Source organism: Chrysochloris asiatica, unplaced genomic scaffold (assembly GCF_000296735.1).
Source record: "Chrysochloris asiatica unplaced genomic scaffold, ChrAsi1.0 scaffold00014, whole genome shotgun sequence".
Lineage (NCBI taxonomy): Eukaryota > Metazoa > Chordata > Mammalia > Afrosoricida > Chrysochloridae > Chrysochloris > Chrysochloris asiatica.
The window spans coordinates 34,328,124-34,348,593 of NW_006408532.1; the positions used below are offsets into that span (position 1 = coordinate 34,328,124).

The 20,470-nt window shown below is 37.7% G+C and overlaps 1 protein-coding gene across 1 annotated transcript in view; it reads right to left on the bottom strand.

Moving 5' to 3' along the window:
* The window catches only part of GKAP1 (G kinase anchoring protein 1), a 135,499-nt gene that overhangs the window by 47,041 nt on the left and 67,988 nt on the right, over window positions 1-20,470 (bottom strand). Inside the window, exons 7-8 of the mRNA XM_006834955.1 lie at window positions 19,041-19,060; window positions 12,627-12,707 (exon numbers count right to left, since the gene is read on the bottom strand). Of these exons, the coding sequence (XP_006835018.1) occupies window positions 12,627-12,707; window positions 19,041-19,060 (101 nt within the window). The remainder of the gene's footprint in view (window positions 1-12,626; window positions 12,708-19,040; window positions 19,061-20,470) is intronic.

A 20,470-nucleotide genomic window follows, 5' to 3' on the forward strand; every position in this document is an offset into this window, starting at 1 on the left:
CCCATGGTATATAGGTTTCAGTAGTTTTCTGATTAAGTCAGACAAAGGAGAACATGGTGGTCTATGTCTGAACAACAACAACAAAAAAGGTCAGTGGAAACCTTATAAATAGCAGCAAAACATTGCCTGGTATAGTGCCAGAAGATGAGACCCTCAGGATAGAAAGCACTCAAAATACAACTGAAGAAGAGCTGTCTATTCAAAGTAGAGTCGACCGTAACGACATGGTTGGAGTTTTCAGGACCTTCATTTTCTAAAGAGGCACAACTCAATATGATGAGAAACAGCTGCAAATGACCATTAACAAAAGGAACACAGAATGAACAAAGAATGAATCTAGGAAAATTGGACATTTTGTCAGAAATTAAATGGAACGTACAAAGATCAAACTTATGCATCAGTGAGCTAAAATACTGGTACTGGTCATTCTGAATCAGACACCATATGCATATTATGCTGGGAATGACAAATGGAAGAGAAAAGCATCACATTAATCATCAAAAAAAAATGTGTTAAAATTTATCCTGAAGTACAGTGTTATCAGTTATATCCATATGCCCTATAAACATAGAGTTAATGAGACTATGATTCAAATTTACCCACCAACCACTAATGTCAAAAATGAAGAAGTTGAAGATTTTTACCAATTTCTTTAGTTAGAAGTTGATCAAACATGTAATCAAGATTACTGGTGATTAGAATGTGAAAACTGGAAACAAAGAAGAAAGATCAATAGAAGCTAATTATGACAGAAATGAATCTAGAGACTGCATGACAAAATTCTGCAAGACCAACAAAAAAGATTTCAAAAGGCAGCTTGAGAAAACAAAGTAAAATATAATAAAATGTGCAAAGACACATAATTAAAAAACCAAAAGGGAAGAACCTTCTTGGAATTTCTCAAGTTGAAAAAAGTGAAGAAAAATTCAAGCCTCGAGTTGAGGAATATTGAGGAATTCTGTGGAAAAAATATTGAAAGAAACAGGAAGCATCAAAAGAAAATGAAAGGAATACAATCACTGTACCAAAATTAATTGGTATTTGTTCAGCGATTTCAAAAGATAGCATATGATCAAGAACCTACGGTATTGAAGGAAGACTATTAGTATATTTCAGCCCTCAGCTGTATCAAAAAATTTGAAAAACAACTGACTAATAGACATATATGTGTCCATTCCAAAGAAAGGCGATCCAACAAAAATGTGAAAATTTTCCAATGATATCATTAATAACACAAGCAAGTAAAATTTTGCTGAAGATCATTCAAAAACAGTTACAAACAGTACAGCAACAGAGAACTGCCAGAGAAATACAAGCCAGACTCATAGCGATCCCATACAGGGTTTCCGAGGCTGTAAATCTTTACAGGAGCAGAATGCCTCATCTTTCCCCCGCAGAACAGCTGGTAGTTTCGAACTGCTGACCTTGTGGTTTGCAGCCCAATTCGTAACCTTAACACAACACAGTAGATATTTAAATTTCTTGGTTCTCAGTAATGTCTACCTGAAACATTTATTGAATTAATCAGTCTTCTTAGTAAACAAAGAAATAACACCTAAAAAAGAAAGTAAAAGGAGAGGAAACAAACTTTTTGTGTCTGAAGTAGCCATCTCAAAAATTTGTCTAAATCAGAAAAAGATGACTCAAAGAACTGTTGAGTAGAAATGAGGATATGCCATAACTTACAAACTTTTCTCTTTTTAGAAGAGAAAAATCAGCACTATCTAAAAACATTTTTTGCAGATTGTAAGCAGCCATCCAAGGCAAAATTGTCTGGAGCAACAGAGAAGGAGAATTAAGAGTAGGAAGAGGATATAGAATGTGTGGTTTATTGCCTCCATGATGAACTGGATAGTGACTGAGTACTATTACTGAATGTTTTGATCAGACTCTATCAGAATCCTGATCAAAAGAGGGTAAATGTAGAACAGAATTTCAAATTCTGATGGACTCCACACCTTATGGAGGCCTAGAGGCTAGATGAACCCCTGAAACTATTGCCCTGAAATATCTTTAAACCTTAAATCCTACACCTTACTCCTGTCTTCTTTAAACTAAATAATTGTTACTGTTGTTCAGTATAGTCAAGTCGGTTCTGACTCATAGCGGCTCAATATAGGGTTTTTGAGGAAAGACTGGCGAGTTTGAACTGCCAACTTTGTGGTTCAAACTGACCTTGCAGTCCTGCACTTACCCTACAGTGCCACACTACAAGTCCAAACTACACAACAATTTAACTTAATTAGAAAAGATTATCTACTTTGAGTTATTTTGAGATTTAGCTACATGGGCTCAAATTGACAGCAGCAACTAAAAAGATTAGATAAGAATCTTAGGGTGCAGTAAATTTATGTTAATGGCAGAGGAACAACTCAGAAAACTAAAGGGATATGTAATCAATGTCACTGAAATGTACATGCAGTAACTTGAATTGGTGTGTTTTTGCTGTATATGAGGGCATTTCAAAATGTTCATGGAAAATTTTAACAAAAAGATAGTGGAATTTTCCCATGAACTTTACTTTTTGAAGCCCACTCATATTTTCATCAACAAAAATTAAATGGAAATAAAAGAGCATTAAGGACACAGGGAAAGGTGTTCATAGGGATAATATTGAATTTATTTTCTACAAGTTTCAGTCTGATAGAATAGTTATTGATGGATCAAAGTTCAATATATAGCTAAGATAACTTAATAGTTAAGAGGAAACAAAAGAGTAGAGATTCTGATGAGAAAAATAAATGCAAACTCAGAGGTCTAAAAGGTAAAGCACTTTTTGTATATGAGAGAGTAGGTCACACCTCTTCTTGGTCCCATGAACCCAGAGTGAGGAATGAGAAAAGGATGCATCCTTTCTCCTTGGATAAGTATTTTAAGTAACACTGTTCAGTAGCAAGAGTTAAAACTTTTTTCATTAAGAGGATGATTATAAATATTTTAGGCTTTGTGGGCTATGTACTGTATCTGTCACTTTTTAAAGAAAGCACACTCCTTTAGAAATGTGAATACCATTCCTAATGTGTGGACTTTACAGAAAACAGACTACTTATCATTTGACCCATAGGCCATAGTGTGGTCTGTAAGATAAAATCTCACTTCTTAGTTTCACAGTAAAGGATGTTAAAAATCCAATCGTTCTCTACAGTCACACCACCCCCCACCCACTTACTCTAAACTTTTTAGATGCAGAGGTCTTCATTTTCCTGAACACTAAGTTCAAGGCCTTTTATAACCCTGGGCTTTTGTTGTTGCCATTTCCTCAGGTAGCTAAATCTTTCTCCATTTCAAAACCCAACTCAAATCATTTCTTTATATGCCCTTCATAATTCACCTAGGCAGTCATCTAGTCAAACCTCATTCTGATTCAAAACTTTTTATTGTTCAAATTCCCTTAAAAAACGCATCCATGATGCGTAATGACAATTTCATTATTGCTTACCTTCTCATAGCCCCACTACTCTTAGGAAAAGAATGGTAATATTCATCCTTGTATTCCCACTCCCCACACTAGTGCCTAACACCCCCTATTATCTTAGCAGATAATAAATATTACGTAGTGAATGAGATAATATTCTAAAACTGTTACTATAGATACTTATAACTGAATGCCACTGCTTATGTTTCTGAAAAAAGAAAAATTTCATTTTCATTTCTGATTTTTTAAGAGAATTTTCTATTTTACGTGCCTGGTTGTGTTCATGAGTTGTACAATTATCTGTTCCATTATATTCTGTTAGCTGTTCTCTTCTTTTTTCTCTAATAAGAATTTTATGAACATCATCTTCCAGTCTATTGAAGAATCCTCCATCATGTGATAAAGTCTGAGAAGAACTCAATTCCTGTCAAAAACGAATTATGATTTACTATCATTCAACACAAAAGTCTCCGCATTTAATAAACCTAGTTAACCACTAGGAGGATAGAGAATGAAAGAAAAAATGGTAACTAAGATACAACCATGTGGTCTTCTCTATCTCCCTTAAATAAACAGTACAGGCATATTTTAGCAGTCTTTTACTATTCTCCCACAATAGCTCACCACAGGCTGAGGCAACCCTAGTCTATTTTGTGTCTCTACAGATTTACTTATTGTGGACATTTGCTATAAATGAAATCTTACATGTGTTCTTTTGTGTGGTGCTGGCAAATTAGCACTGGACTGCTAATTGAAAGGTCTTTGGATCAAACCCACCAGTTGTTGCTTCTTGGAAACCCTATACGGGATTGCTAAGAGTCAGAAATGACTCAATGACACTTAACAATAACTTTTACTTAGTATGTTTCCAAGGTTCATCCATATTGCAGCATGTTATCAGTACTTTTTTTTATTGCTGTAAATATTCCATTGTTTGAATATACCACATTTTGTTTATCCACTCATCAGTTGATGACATTTGAGTTGTTTCTACTTTTTGGTTACTCAAGTACAAGTTTTCAGTCTCTCTAAGAGAATTGCTATGTATATGGTAACTATGTCTAACCCTTTGAGGAACTGCCAGATAGTTTTCCAAAGCAGTTCCGCTATTTTATAATCCTACCCTGATAAACTGTATGAGCGTTTCTATTTCTCCACATCCTAATACTATATAATTATGTGTTTAGCTACATGGCATCAAATTGATAACAGTAACTAAAAGGTAAGAATCTTATTGTTGTTGTTAAAGTGCCGTTGAGTCTGTTCCAACTCAGTGACCCTGTATAGGGTTTTCCAAGAAGCAACTGATGAGTTTGAATCACTGACCTTTTGGTTCAAACTGACCTTATGGTCCAGTGCTTTATCCCACAGTGCTATACCAGGACTCCAGATAAGAATCTTGTTGTTGTTGTTAAGTGCCGTCGAGTCGGTTCCAACACACGGCGACCCAACACATGGCGACCCTGTACAGGGTTTTCGAGGAGCCTCTGGTGAGCTTGACAGGTAGACCTTGTTCAAACGGTTTTGTAGTCTGGCACATTAACCCACAGCACCACGCCAGGACTCCAGATAAGAATTTTAGGGAGCAGTAAATTTATGTTAATGGCAGAGGAACAATTCAGGAAAAGAGGGTTGTACAACTCAAGGAATTTAATCAATGTCACTAAAATGTACATGCAGTAACTTGAGTTGGTGTTTTTGCTGTGTATGAGGGTGCTTCACAATACCACTTCACACTAAAGAGTGTGAGTGCTATTGTGGTTTTGATTATGTATGTCCCCAGTGACTAAGGAACCCTGATACCACAGTGGGTTAGGTACTGGGCTACTAACAGAAAGGCTGGTTGGTGGTGGTTCAAACCCACCAGTGGCTCCATGGAAGAAAGATGACGCAGTCTGCTTCTGCAAAGACTTACAGCCTCGAAAACCCTGTGGAACAGTTCTACTCTATCTTATAGGGTCATTATGAGTTGGAACTGACTTAACAGCAATGAATTTGGTTTGGCTGGATGGCTAAGAATATTGAGCATCTCTTTACGTGCTTACCAGCCATTTTTGTATCTTTTCTGTAGGAACGTCCATTCATATCCTATGTCAATTTTTAAATTGGGCTACTTGTCTTTTTATTACCAACTAGAAGGAGCTTTGGTAGCGTAGTGGTTACAAATCAGGCTGCGAACCTCAGGGTCAGCAGTTTGAAACTACCAGCTTTCCCGCGGGAGAAAGATGAGGCTTTCTGCTCCTGTAAAGATCTACAGCCTCGGAAACCCTGTACAGGGTCGCTATGAGTCGGAACTGACTCCACAGCATGTAACAACAAGTAAAAGTTCTTAATATATTTTAGATACAAGTTTCTTGTTAAATATGTAATTTACAAAACAAATGTTGCTATTCTGTGTATTGTCTTCACTTTTTTTGATGGTGTTCTTTGCAACACAAATTTTACATTTTTTGATGAAGTCAAATTTATCTATTTTTTTCTTTTCATGAGTATGTTTTTGATGTCATATCCAAGAAACCATTTCCTAACCAAAGATATCTAAGATTTACACCTATGTTTTCTTCTAAACATTGTATACTTTTCACATTCTTATTCAGGTAGCTGTCTGGTCTATTTTTAGTTAATTTTACATATGGTGCAAGGGCGGGCTACTCTTTTGCATGTGGAAATTCAGCACCATTTGTGGAAAAGACTGTTCTTTCCCTTTGTTCCCTTGCTAAACTAATCAACTTAGTATAAGTGTTGACATCTGGACTTTCAATTATTTTGATGGAACTCTCTGTCTAACCTTATTCCAGGTACTACAATTGATTAGTGTAGCTTGTATTGTCCAATATTTTACACTATATTCTAAAATATTTTCTAAATTATACATACCTATGATAGACATAAGATTTTATCACTACTTATCCAACTATGTAAAATTAAAATTTTTACACCTTCTTTAAGAGATAGTAACATTTCCTCTCTAATTTCTTGCTATAAGGACAGAGTGAACAACAACACAAATTCCTTGTATATCAGTGCTTAATAAATTTACAAATGATCTTGAAACTGGTTACACAGTACTTTGTATTTTTTACAGCGTATACACAAACACCACTTATTTGAATTTCATAGATTGAGAGGCTGATCAACCAAAACACCAACCAATTTCTGTGGCGTTGATTCTGACTCAAAAAGTTAACAGAGTAAGTATTATTTCTTTGCAAGGTAATTATGGCCTCAAAAAAGTTAAATGATTTGGCTGTGAATCATTCTATTACTAAGTGGCACAGATACATAGTATAGAGCTTCAGAAAATACTTCTAATACATTCTGCTAAAATTTCACTTGAAAGCAATGAATACAAAAATATGTAAAATACTGCTGAGCTCCTATGGAAGAAAGAGCATGCATTTGGCAACTAATTAGCTTCTGGGTTTCACCTAAGTAAAGACTTCATTTTACTGAGTATCCATCATTTCTGATAACTGCTACAATCACCAGCATCCTCTCTCTCAAGGGGCACTGTACCCCCTGAATGTATATTAGCGATATGCAAAATTTATTTTCAACATAAGATAGAATTTTCCAGGAGGTACACTGATAAAAGACTAAAAAGGAAAAAAGCAAAAATAAACAAACCATAACCATACACATATACGGAGTCCTGGTGTGGAGCTGTGGGTTAATGTGCCAGACTGCAAAGCCATTTGAACTGCAAGGTCGGCGGTTCAAGCTCACCACTCGATACTCGGAAACCCTGTATAGGGTCGCTATGGGTCGGATCCGACTCAACGGCACTTAACAACAACAACATCTTATACATACATACATACATACATACATACATACATACATATATACATGTATATATATAAATGACAGACGTAGGAATAGATTCTTTAATAAGAAAAATCTACTGCTGTTAGTCCTCATCAGGTCAATGCTGACTCATGACAAGTCCATGTGTGCAGACAGGAACACTCCTTGAGGATTTTTAAGGCTGGGACCTTTTGGAAACAGACTGCTATGCCTTGTTTTCCAACAAGCATCTGGGTGGGTTTGAACCACTAACCTTTTGGCTAGTAGTCAACTGTTTAATTTTGCATCATCAAAGGACTCTGAAGAAGTCTAGCCAATTCAATTTCTACTTAATTTTAGAGCATTTATGATGTGCCATGCATATAATAAGTGTGATATTGCAGTAAGCAAAGCCATATAGATCAATGAGAAATATTAGAGAATTTGAATATAAATCCTTACATTCATGGTCATTTTATTTTTGATTAAGGAGTCAAGAGTGTTTTCAAGAAATAGAGCTGCAGCATTTGGATACACATGCCAACTCTTTCGTTGGGACCATACATAAAAATTAACTCAAAATGGGTCACAGACTTTCAAAGAAGAACTGAAACTATAGAAAACTGATTAACTGTACTTCATCAAAATAAAAACATTTTGTGATTCAAAAGACACAAATAAAAAGACAAACACAGCTTGGAAAAATATGTATAATCCATATATCTACTGTATCCAGGATGCATAAATAAAAATTAATTAATAAGACAAAACAACACACTTAAAAAACAGGCAAAAGATGGGAACAGACCTTTCATCAGAGACAAAAAAAGCTAAAAAGCACATGAAAAATATTCAAAATCATTAGTTATTAGGGAAAGTCACATTAAAACCATGAGGAACTATATTACAAAATCACTAGAATAGCTGTAATCAAAATAACAGATAACAGTAAGTGATGTGTAAGGAGGTAGAGAAATCTCAACCCTCAAACTTTGCTGGCGGGAATGATAAATGGATAGTCACTTTGGAAAACAGGTTGCCAATTTCTTAAAAAGTTATACATTAATTTATCATATGAATCAGCAATTGCATTAGTAGATATCCACCTAAGAGAAATGAAAATGTATTTCTTGTACGCAAAATGTTCTTATATACTAATGTTCATGTCAGCATTGTTTATAACAGCCAAATAGTGGAAACAACTCAAATGTTCATAAACTGGTGAACAGACAACATTTATCAATGAAATACTATTCACATAATATTTGAGTGCAAACATATTACATGACCAGGAAAGACAAATCTATATAGAAAGAAAGCAGATTAATAGATGCCTGGGTCCGTGGGAGGGAGTAGGAATTGAATGCAAATGGATACAAGGGAACTTTTGGCAATGACAGAAAGGTTCTAAAACTGGATTGTAGAGATAGTTGCATAAACTCTTTAAATTTACTAAAAATATTGAATTGTACACAATGAGTTAACTTTGTAAGTGTAAATTATGCATCAATAGAGTGATTTAGAAATAAAGAGGACATCAACCACCACCACCACAAAAAACAACAACCCAATTTTAAATAGGCAAAGGACTTGAATAGATACATCTTGAAAGAAATATAGAAATGACCAATAAAGACATGAAAAGATGTTCAACACCATTAGACATCTGTTAGCTGCCATCGTATCAGTTCCAACATAGGGCTAACAAAACACCATCCCATCCTATGCCATCTTCTTGATGGCTATATTTGAGTTCATTCTTAAAGCCACTGTGTTAATTCATCTTGGAGAGGGTCTTCCTTTTTGAGTGCCTTCTAATATGAAAGGTTCCTCTTCCAGCCCTATATCAGACAATATTTCACTGCTACTCATAGGTTTTCAGTGACTAATTTTTCAGAGGTGGACAGCCTGTTTTTTCTTCATAGTCTGTCTTAATCTGGAAGCTCTGGTGAAACCTGTCCATGGGTAACCCTGCTGGTATTTGAAATACCAGCGTCACAGATAGCTTCTAGCTTCCAGCATCTCAGCAACATGTAAGCCATCACAAACTGACAGAAAAGTGGTTGTTGGTATTAGACATAAGGGAAATTGAAATCAAGACCACAATGACTTCACATCTAGGAGAATGGTTATTATGAAAAAAAAACAAGTATTGGGAAGGATGTGGATAAACTGATGGGAATGTGAAATTACTCAGCTGCTAGGGAAAAGTTTGATGATTTCTCAAAAAGTTAAAACTAGATTTACCATAAGACACAGTAACTCCACTCTAGGTATAATAAATCCAAAACACATGAAAGCAGGGACTCAAACATACACTTTGTATACCAATGTTCACTGCAGCATTATTCACAATAGCCAAAAGGTAGAAACAACCAAGTGTCTATCAACAGATGAATGGAAAAACAAAATGGAGTATTATTGAGTCATAAGAGAAATGAAGCTCTGATATACACTACAATATACACTGAGAACACCCGAATGGGATAGACTGGCCAAGTGGCAGCATCGATGGACTCAAGCGTGGCAACTGTAGTGAGGTTGGTCCAGGATCGGGCAGTGTTTCGTTCTGCTGTGCATAAAGTCACTATGAGTTGGTACCGACTCGATGGCACCTAACAACAATAACTCTATAGCTAGATTATACAATTGTTAGGGCTTTTTAATATTTACTCCTTCCTTTTTTTTTTAAACTTAGGTATTTATAGTATAAATATGATTATTTCATATAAAATGAAATTTTATATGCAGAAATCTTTACATGCAGTTACGAAAAATATATTTTCTAATTTGACATTATCATCGTTGTTGTTGTTGTTGTGAAGTGCTGTCGAGTCGGTTCCAACCCATAGCAATCCTGTATAGGGTTTCCGAGGAACGGCTGGTGAGCTTGACTGCCAAGCTTGCAGTTCAAACAGCTTTGCAGTCTAGCGAATTAACCCACAGCGCCACACCAGGACCTAACGAATATTAATTAATATTCTCATATCTAGCTAATATTTACATTTTTTCAATTCAAAATGTCTTTCATTAACAATTTGGGTGCAGTGTTAAACTAGTTCTATCTCTTAAATCTGCTTTATAGAACAATTACTCCCGTCCCACTTTCCTATTGAAGAGATGAGGGCAGTTGTCCTACGGAGTAGACATGATTTACTTGCACTTTTAATCCCTACATTTCCTGTATAACAGAAGTCAGATTCTAAGGTTTGATTTATAGGTAAGAATTTATTCTTACTTTTAGCAAGAATACCTAACTTTGTTTGATTTTAAGTTTTAAAATAGGTATAATGCTGATGTAGTCTTCTGAAACTTGGTTTTTCTCTTTCAAATTCATTCATGTTATTCTCTGGAGCTATAAATCACTTCATTTTGTAACACCACACATCACTATAATAAATTATTATTATTATATCATATATTCTATTTGAGATGAACATTTGATTTTTCCCCATTTCTCTTTGGAGGTTAAAGGAACGGGTATTAGAAACATAAACATCCCCAACATGGCTCCTGGGATACACATGTACCTTTTACTAGTGCATATATACCTAGGTGTGGCACTGTGGGTTAATGCGCCAGACTTTAACAGAAAAGCTGTTTGAACTTCAAGGTCGGAGGTTCAAGCTCACCAGTCACTCCTTGGAAACCCTATATAGGGTTGTTATGGGTTGGAACCGACTCAACGGCACTTAACAACAACATATACCTAGGAGTACTCTGCTGAGCAGCACTGTTTATTGAGGCTCAAAGGCATTGTTGTTGTTATTGTGTGTTGTCGAGTCAGTTCTGACTCACAGAGACTTTTATCTACAATAGAACAAAACACTAACCTGTCCCGTGCCCGTCTCACAATCATTGCTACACTTGAGCTCATTGTTCCTGTCACTGTGCTAATCCATCTTGTTGGGGACCTTTTTCTTTTTTGCTGACCTTCCACTTTATCAAGCTTGATGTCCTTTCCCAGTGACTGGGCCCTCCTCCTGATAACATGTCCAAAGTATGGGAGACAAAATCTGACCATCTTGTCTTCTAAGAAACATTCTGGCTGTACTTCTTCCAACAGAGATCTGTTTGTCCTTTTGTCGGTCCATGGTATTTTTAATAGTCTCATCCAATATGGTAACTCAAATCAATCAATTGTTCTAAGGTCTTTATTCATTGTCCAAGTTTCACATGTGTATCAAACTGACATCTTTGCTCTTCAGTACTCTAAAGAAGTCTTGTGCAGCAGATTTGCCTAATGCAATATGTCGTTTGACTTGACTGCTGCTTCCATAAAGGTTGATGGTTGATCTGAGATGATATACTTGACTTCAATCTTTTCTCCATTTATCTTGACATTATTTCCAGTGGTGAGGATTTGTGTTTCCTTTACACTCAGGTGCAAATCCATGCTCAAGGCTGTATGTAATCTTTGATCTTCATCAGTAAGCATTTTAAGTCTTCTTTACTTTCAACAAGCAAGGCTGCATCATCTGCATATCACAAGCTGTTAATGAGTGTTCCCCTAACCCCAATGCCATGCTTTTCTTCATAGAATCAGTTTGTTTGCTCAGCATACTGACCAAATTAAGTATGGCAAAAGTATACAACCCTGGCACACACCTTTCCTAATTTTAAACCATTTAAACCTTGTTCTGTTCAAACTGCCTCTTGGTCAATGTACAGGTTCCTCATGAGCACAATTAAATATTCTGAAATACTCAGTCTCTGCAGTGCTGTCCATAGCTTGTCATAACTCGAAATCTACTGCATAGTCAATAAAGCACAAGTAAACATTTTTCTGGTATTCTCTGCTTTCAGCCAAGATCCATCTGACATCAACAGTGATATCCCTTGTTCATGTCCTCTTTTGAATCCTGATTGAACATCTAGAGGTTTCCTGTCAATGTACTGTTGCAGTCATTTTTGAACTATCTTTAGCAAAATTTTACTTACATGTGATGTAATTAATGATATTAACGTCTGATGATTTCGGCATTCTGTTTGGTCACCTCTCTGGAATGGGCACAAATATGGATCTCTTCTAATCAGTTGGCCAGGTAGCTGTATTTCAAATGTCTTGGCACAGATAAGTGCTTCCAGTGCTTAATCAGTTTGTTGAAAGATTTCAATTTGTATCCCATCAATTCTTGGAGCCCTGTTCTTTGCTAATGCCTTCAGTACACCCTTTCTTTTTGGAACATTGACCCTTTCTTTTTGGTACAGTGACTCCATATATTCCTTCCATCTTATTTTGATGCTTTCTGTATCATTCACTATTTTATCCATAGAATTCTTCAGCATTAGAAGTCGAGGTTTTAATTTTTTCTTCAGTTCCCTCAGCTTGAGAAATGCTGAGTGTGTTCTTTCCTTTTGGTTTTCTAATTCCAGATCTCTGCATTGTAATATTTGACTTTGTCTTCTCAAGCTGTCTTTTGACTTTTTCTATTCAGTTCTTGTACCTCGGCAATGCTTCCATTTGTCTTAGCATCTCTACGCTGGAGAGCAAGTTTCAGAGTTTCTTCTGACATCCATTTTAGTCTTGTCTTTCTTACTTTCTTCGTATGCAACATTCTTAATATCATCCAACATCTCTTCTGCTCTTTGGTCTTTAATGTCTAATGCATCAAATCTGTTCTTCAATCTCTAAATTCAGGTTCGATATGTTCAATCTTGGCTCTTGTGAACTTGTTTAATTAAAGTTTTGTTCAGCTTCAGCATGAACTTCCAATATGAACAATTGGTGGTCTGTACCACAATCTACCTGCTCTAGTTTGGCTGATGATATGGAGATGTTCCACTGTCTCATCTCACAGATGCAGTCAATTTGATTTTTGTGTATTCCATCTGGCGGGGTCCATGTGTATAGCCATTTTTTATATTGTTTAAATTTTATCATGTGATCGCCAGCATCATTTCTGTCATCAAGCACATGGTGTTGGAGAATACTGAAAAGTGCCATGGGCTGCCAAAAGAACCAATAAATCCGTTTTGGAAGAAGTGCAGCCAGAGTGCTCACTGGAGGCCAAGATGGCCAAACTTCGTCTCTCACACTTCAGACATATTGTCAGGAGGGACAAGTCACTGGAGAAGGATATCATGTTTCGTAAGGTGGAGGGTCAGAGAAAACGAGTAAGACCCCCAAAGAGATGGATTGGCAAAATGGCAGCATCGATGGGCTCAAGCGTGGCAACAGTAGTGAGGTTGGCCCAGGATCGGGCAGTGTTTCATTCTGCTGTGCATAAGGTCACTATGGGTCAGTACCGACTCGATGGCACCTAAAAACAACAACAGTCCTGCCTCTGTTTCCAACCTTTGCGTTCCAATCGCCAGTAATTATCAACACATCTTGATTGCATGTTTGGTCAATTTTCGACTGAATAATTTTGTAGAGTTGTTTAATTTCATCATCACTGGCTTTAGTGGTTGGTGATTACATTTGAGTAATAGTTGTAATTAACTGGTTTTCCTTGTAGTTATATGGATATTATTCTATCAGCATTGTACTACAAGACAGATCTTGTAATGTTGTTTTTGATGGTGAATACGACGCCATTCTTCCTCCATTTGTGATTCCTGGTATAGTGAACCATGTGGTTGTCAGATGAAAATGTCCAACACCAATCCATTTCAGCTCACTAATGCCTAGCACACTGTTTATGTGTTCTATGATCACTTTTAATAACTTCCAATTTTCCTAGATTTATACTTTCTTCAATGTTCCATTATTAATGGATATTTACAGTTGTTTCTCATTTTGAGTTGTGCACCCATCAGTAAATGAAGGCCCCAAAAGCTTTACTCCATTCTAGTTTTTCCTCAGTTGTATTTTGAATGCCTTCCAACCCGAGGGACTCATTTTCCAGCACTATATCTGACAATACTCTGGTCTCAATATTCAATATTCAGGTGTTATCTAACAGTGTTCCACTACTACTCATAAGGTTTTCAGTGACTAAATACTCAGAAGTATTAAAGTATCTCTTATTCTTCCTAGTCTTTCTTACTCTGGAAGCTCATCTGAAACCTGTCCACCATGGGTGATACTACTGGTATTTAAAATGGTTTCATAGCTTCTAGAATCACAGCTAGCCTAGCACAGTAAGAAAAAGCCACCACAGTAAGACAAACTGACAAACGAGTGGTGGAAGGCCTTAGTGAATCTTTTGTAAATAAAACTTTACCGTAACATAGCCATCCTCACTCATTCACACGTTATCAATGTGCTTTTATGCATAACCACTGATATTTGCTATTTTCAAATTTCATACTTTACTACATAGAGAGTAGGAAAAATGGTATCTCAATGTAGTCTTAATTTCTATTCTCCAATTAATAGTGAGGTTGGACATTAAAAAAAAATTGTTTTTTCCAATTCATATTTCCTATTTTGTGAAACAAAATGATAATGATTTTATTTTCTTAAAAATTTTTACCACACGTATTCAATCTGTATGCTGAGCAAATGATCCAAGAAACTCGATTATATGAAGAACGTGGCATCAGAATTGGAGGAATGCTCATAAACAACCTGTGACATGCAGATGATACAACTTTGCTTGCTGAAAGTGAAGAGGACTTAAGATACTTACTGATGAAGATCAAAAACCATAGCCTTTAGTATGGGTTGCATTTTAATGTAAAGAAAACAAAACCCCTCACAACTGGACCAATAAATTATATCATGATAAATGGAGAAAAGATTGAAATTTTGATTTCATTTGCTTGGAATCCCACAGTTAACACTCATGGAAGCAGCAGTCAAGAAATCAAATAATGCATCATGTTAAGCAAATCTGCTGCACAAAACTTCTTTTAAATTGGTCAAGAGCAAAGATACTGGTTTGAGGACTAAGGTGCCCCTGCCTGACCCAAGGTATTTACAATAGCCTCATATTCATGTGAAAGTTGGACAATGCATAAGGAAGACCATGGAAGGATGCATCTGAATTATGGTGTTGGAGAATATTACAAATACCATGGACTGCTAGAAGAATAAACAAATCTTTCCTGGAAGAAGTACAGCCAGAATGTTCCTTAGAAGTCAGGATGGCCAAACTTCATCTCCCATACTTGGAACATATTATCAGGATGGATCATCCCTGGAGAAGAACATTATGCTTGCTTAAATGGAAAGTCAGCAATAAAGAAGACGACCCCCAATGAGATGGATTGGCAGTGGAAGCAGCAATGTGCTCAAGTTTAACAACGATTGTGAGGATGATGCAGGATCAGGTAGTGCTACATTCTGTTGTGCACAGGGTCACTATGAGTCAGTAACAACTTAGCATTACCTAATAACAACAACAACAATTTTCTTTTCTATTTTTATCTAATGAGATAGTAAGAAAAGACAACAATCTTTCTTTCCCTCAACCATTTCATGTTGTTGTTAAGTGCCACTGAGTCAATTCTGTCTCATAACAGCGTTGTACAGGGTTTCTGAAGAACAGCTGGTTGAGTTTGAACTGCCAACCTTGTGGTTCAATTCAGTGCTGATCCTACACACCACACATAATTCTTCGATAATCTGAATATAAATCCTTCTAATAGTTTGTTTTTAAAATACCTTCTTCCAATAGGTTCCTTGCCTTTTTACATTCTTTAAAGCTTTTTTATAGAAAAAAAGTTACTATTCATTTAGAAGTAGTTCAATTTATCAACATTTCATTTTAGTGGTTTTTTTTTTTTTCATTTTTACTTACCCCAGGACAGAAAAATGCTCCCCTATATTTTCTTATCTAATGTAAAAGTTGGATTTCATATGTAAATATTTAATCTATTTTATTTTAGTGTGTGGTGAAGGGCAGCTATAAGATTTCCCCATGTATGGGAAACGGTGCCTTACTGTAAAAATGGTGGCACATTGGTGTCTGATCTCTAACTTCACAAGAAGGTGAAAGAAATCACCATCAGCAGCATCAGGCCAAGAATGATGAGGCAGAGGTCAGACAAAACTCCTTTTTCCAACCTTTTAACCAATTCGGGTACCAACTGTTCCTGCCATAACACTCTGTATTCCCCTCTGCTAGGTCAGACAATTCATTGCAGTGGCCACAAAGCTCTCAGACAATATTCACAGTTACAGAGTTTATTAGAGAACTGTTGTTGTTGTCGTTGTTATGTGCTGTCAAGTCGATTCAGACTCACAGCAACCCTGTATAGAGTTTCCGAGGAGTGACTTATGAGTTTGAACCACTGACTTTGCGGTTCAAACGGACTTTGTGGTCAAGTGCTTATCCTACAGTGCCACACCAGGACTTATTAGAGAACAGGTTACAATTCAGGATCAGAGAAGACTCAGGAGATATTTCTTTGATCAGGACAGCCTCTTTTCAGTTGTGCATGCAGACAGACTTCTCTCTGGTCCTTAGCTCCTGCCCTGCTCAAATGAATGTTACTTAACTCTCAGCTCTTCTAATATATGACAGGAGGAACTCATATCACCTGTAAGACTTGGTCCAAAGGCAGTCAGCTCTCTCATTCTATGGTTCATCAAACCTAGCTTTGCTGACAAGTGCCCTAAGAATCTACCTCACTCTCCCAACAAGGTTCATATTCATAAGCACTCAGCTCTCTCACTTCATGTACTGGGAAGCATACCACACCATCTCCTACTGGTGTCCTGATTTTACTGTTTTTCTTGCCATCTCCAGGGTTACTGCTGTCTTCTAGGAGGTTCTCAGCAAAGAGATCCCAGATCCAAAAGATGTATGCCACTCCTCTCTCTCCTTGATGTTAGTAGTTCCTTTTCCTCTGGCACTCTTTCAAGCTGACCAGATGGCAAAACTAACCATAAACCACAACTGATATACTCATAATAAACATCGTTTTCCACCTTCCTTTACCCAGACCTATCAGGAAGAGAGGAATCCATTCAGTGGGGATCCTCCCTTATATCCCTCATTTAGTATAAGCACACTCATGAAAGTATGTAAGTCAGCCACTTCACATCTTTAACTCTCCCATTTTAGATAACTAATTTCTAACTTGCCTGCCCCAATCAAATCAAAACTCTAAAGAGACAAGCATGTACCTTCTTTTCTAATTGGAACTTTGAGCATATGCATCCATAAACAAAGCCTAGTTCAGAGCAAGCCATCAACTCACAGCATTAAACATCCTTCTCTTCATTTGGTTGAGTGGTCAGATCATCCTTATCCTACCATAGGCTAGGTAAATGGGTACCACCTGCAGGCTCAGAAGTCCCCAAAACTCCCTGTATTTCACCAGTCAGTCCCCACTCACCCACCCACCCTCATACCTAGATCCTGTGGGCCAGGTCACCATGTACCAATGGAATATGTCATGTCTCTTCACTGCTACACCTGATTCACTGACTGGACTCAAGTGGTCACCACAAACAAGCATATCAAGTTGCCTATTTGCATGTTTTTAACTTCCAGTCTTGGAAGGGGTTCTTTTGATAGACATTAGCTTTTCTTGCCTCAATGCATCGGAAGTCTCAATGTTCAAAAAGCAAGAGCCATTTTTTACCCCTACAATTCCTTCAATAAATGCAAAATTCTGGGCAGATTTGCATGTTCTTTTAAATGCTTATTTCCTGGCTCTGAAGGTTCTAGGTAGGGCTCAAGTTTTTGACCTAAGCCTCCAAAACTCTAAACACAGGGCTGTTGCATTTCAATATCCATCTATGTTTCTTTAGGGCAAATTATAGTTCTTCTAGCATATCCACTCAAATATTGGCTAAATTTGGAGAAACACGTTGTCATCTATAATACTTAATATTCATTTCTCTCATACATTTAGATGCTATAAAACACTAGGGGCTCTCTGCTCCTCCCCATGAAACAGGCAGCTGCAGCTTCTCTTGAAGTTCTAGCTGCATCCCTGAGACAGGATGGTGAAGATTAGAGTCAACAGATTTGGCCATATTGGGTTCCTGGTCACCAGGGCTGCTGTTAACAACCCTGGAAAAGTGAAGGCTGTTGCCATCAGTGATGCTTTCATTGACCTAAACTACACGGTATACACATTCCAGTATGATTCTACCCATGGAAAGTTTAATGGCACTGCCAAGGCTGAGAACAGGAAGCTTGTCATCAATGGTAAGCCCATCTGTGTCTTCCAGAAGTGAGATCACGCCAACATCAAGTGGGGTGATGCTGATGCTGAACATGTTGTGGTGGTGGTGACTGTGTGCCGTGGAGTCGGTTCCAACTCATAGTGACTCTGTATAGGATTTCCAAGGCTGTAAATCTTTATGGGAGCAGAACACCTCATCTTTCTCCTGCAGAAGAGCTGGTAGTTTTGAACTGTTGACTGTGGGGTTGCTGTAGAATCCATCAATGTCTTCACAACATTGGGGAAGGCTGGAGCTCACTTGAAGGGTGGTGCCAAAAGGGTAATCATCTCTGCCTTTCTGCTGATGCTCCCATGTTTGTGCTGGGTGTTAACCCTGAGAATTATGACAACTCCCTCAAGATTGTCAGCAATGCCTCTTGCACCACTAATTGTTTGGCCCCTCTGGCCAAAGTAATCCATAACAACTCTGGTGTCGTGGAGGGACTTATAACCACAGTCCATGCCATCATTGCCACCCATAAGACCCTGTGGGAAACTGTGGCATGATGACCATGGGGCTGCCTACAACATCATCCCTGCATCTACCCGTGTTGCCAAGGCTGTCGGCAAGTCATCTCTGAACTGAATGGGAAACTCACTGGCATGGCCTTCCCAACCTGTTTATCATGGATCTGACCTGCAGTCTGGAGAAAGCTGACAAATATGATGACATCAAGAAGGTAGTGAAGCAGGCATCAAATGGACCACTAAAAGGCATCTTGTGCTACACTGCAGACCAGGTTGTCTCCTGTGACTTTAACAGTGACACCCACTCTTCCACCTTTGATGCTGGGTCTGGCATTGCCCTCAAAGACCACTTTGTCAAGCTCATTTCCTGGTATGACAATGAATTTGGTTACAGAAACAGAGGGGTGGACCTTATTGTCCACATGGCCTCCAAGGAATAAGAGCTCCCTGGACCACCAGTCCTAGCAACAGCACTAGGGGAAGAGTGAGGCACTGGAAGTTCTTACCCCAACTCAATCCCCAAACACACTGAGAAGCTCCCATCCTCAATACAGTTTCAATCCAGAACTCCTGGAGAAGGGTGGTAGCTTAGAGCCCATTCTTGTCATGTACTATCAATAAAGTACAATAAAATACCTCCTCTTCCCCTGCCCCCCCCCCAAAAAAAAAACACTAAGTAGGAGAAACATTCAATATCCCAAATATTCAAATAAACACACTGTTGTTAACTGCCATCAAATTGGTTCCCATTCACAGCAATCCTGAACAGGTTTCAAAGGAGCAGCTGGTGGGTTTGAACTATGACCGTGTGGATCACAGTCCAGTGATAATCCTACAGCAGGAGCTGTAAATCCAATAAACACAAAACATCTTTTAAAACATTCCCATTTCTTCTAGTCCTCTCCACACCTTGACAATCTTCCCATTCATATATGTTTATGAACTTGGGCTTCCTGAAAGGTGGAACTAGTAGACCCTGACTCCTATCTCCAGTGTTACAGATCTGTCTCCTGGATCTACGAGGTTCTCAGCACTCTGCTCCTGTCTCTTGTTGGTGGTTATGGTCTTCCCTTTCCTCTGAGATTGACTTTCTAAAGTCATGTGGATAGCAAAACCCTTGTTATTGTTTCATATACCCCATTTGCATGGTATCATCTCCCACAAGGGTGTCAAGCACCTTATTTGCATTATTAGCAAACTAATTTCCTTGATGGACTTTGTTGTTGAGTGTCGTTGAGTCGATTCTGACCCATAGTGACCCTGTATAGGGGTTCCAAGGAGCAGCTGGTGAGCTTGAACTGCCGACCTTGCAGTTCAAACGGCTTTGCAGTCTGACACATTAACCCACAGCGCCACACCAGGACTCCACCTAATTTGCATAGTCCCATACAATTATTTGGTGGAAAATAAAAGATCACAGCTAGAAAGGTCATATAGAAGCAATCCTCATACTCTACTTGCTTTTCTTATGTAAGGTATTATGATGTTAGAAAACAGTATGATATTAGAACACAAATTAATCAGTGGAAAAGAACAGAAAGCTCATTCATGTGTGAAATCTTGATATAGAACCCTTGATGAATGAAGATGTTATTGCTGTTCAGTAAGTTGTGACTCATAGCAACCTTGTATAGGATTTCCAAGGAGTGACTTGTTGTTGTTGTCAGGTGCCATCGAGTTGGAACCGACTCATAGCGACTTCATGCACAGCAGAACGAAACAATGTCCGAT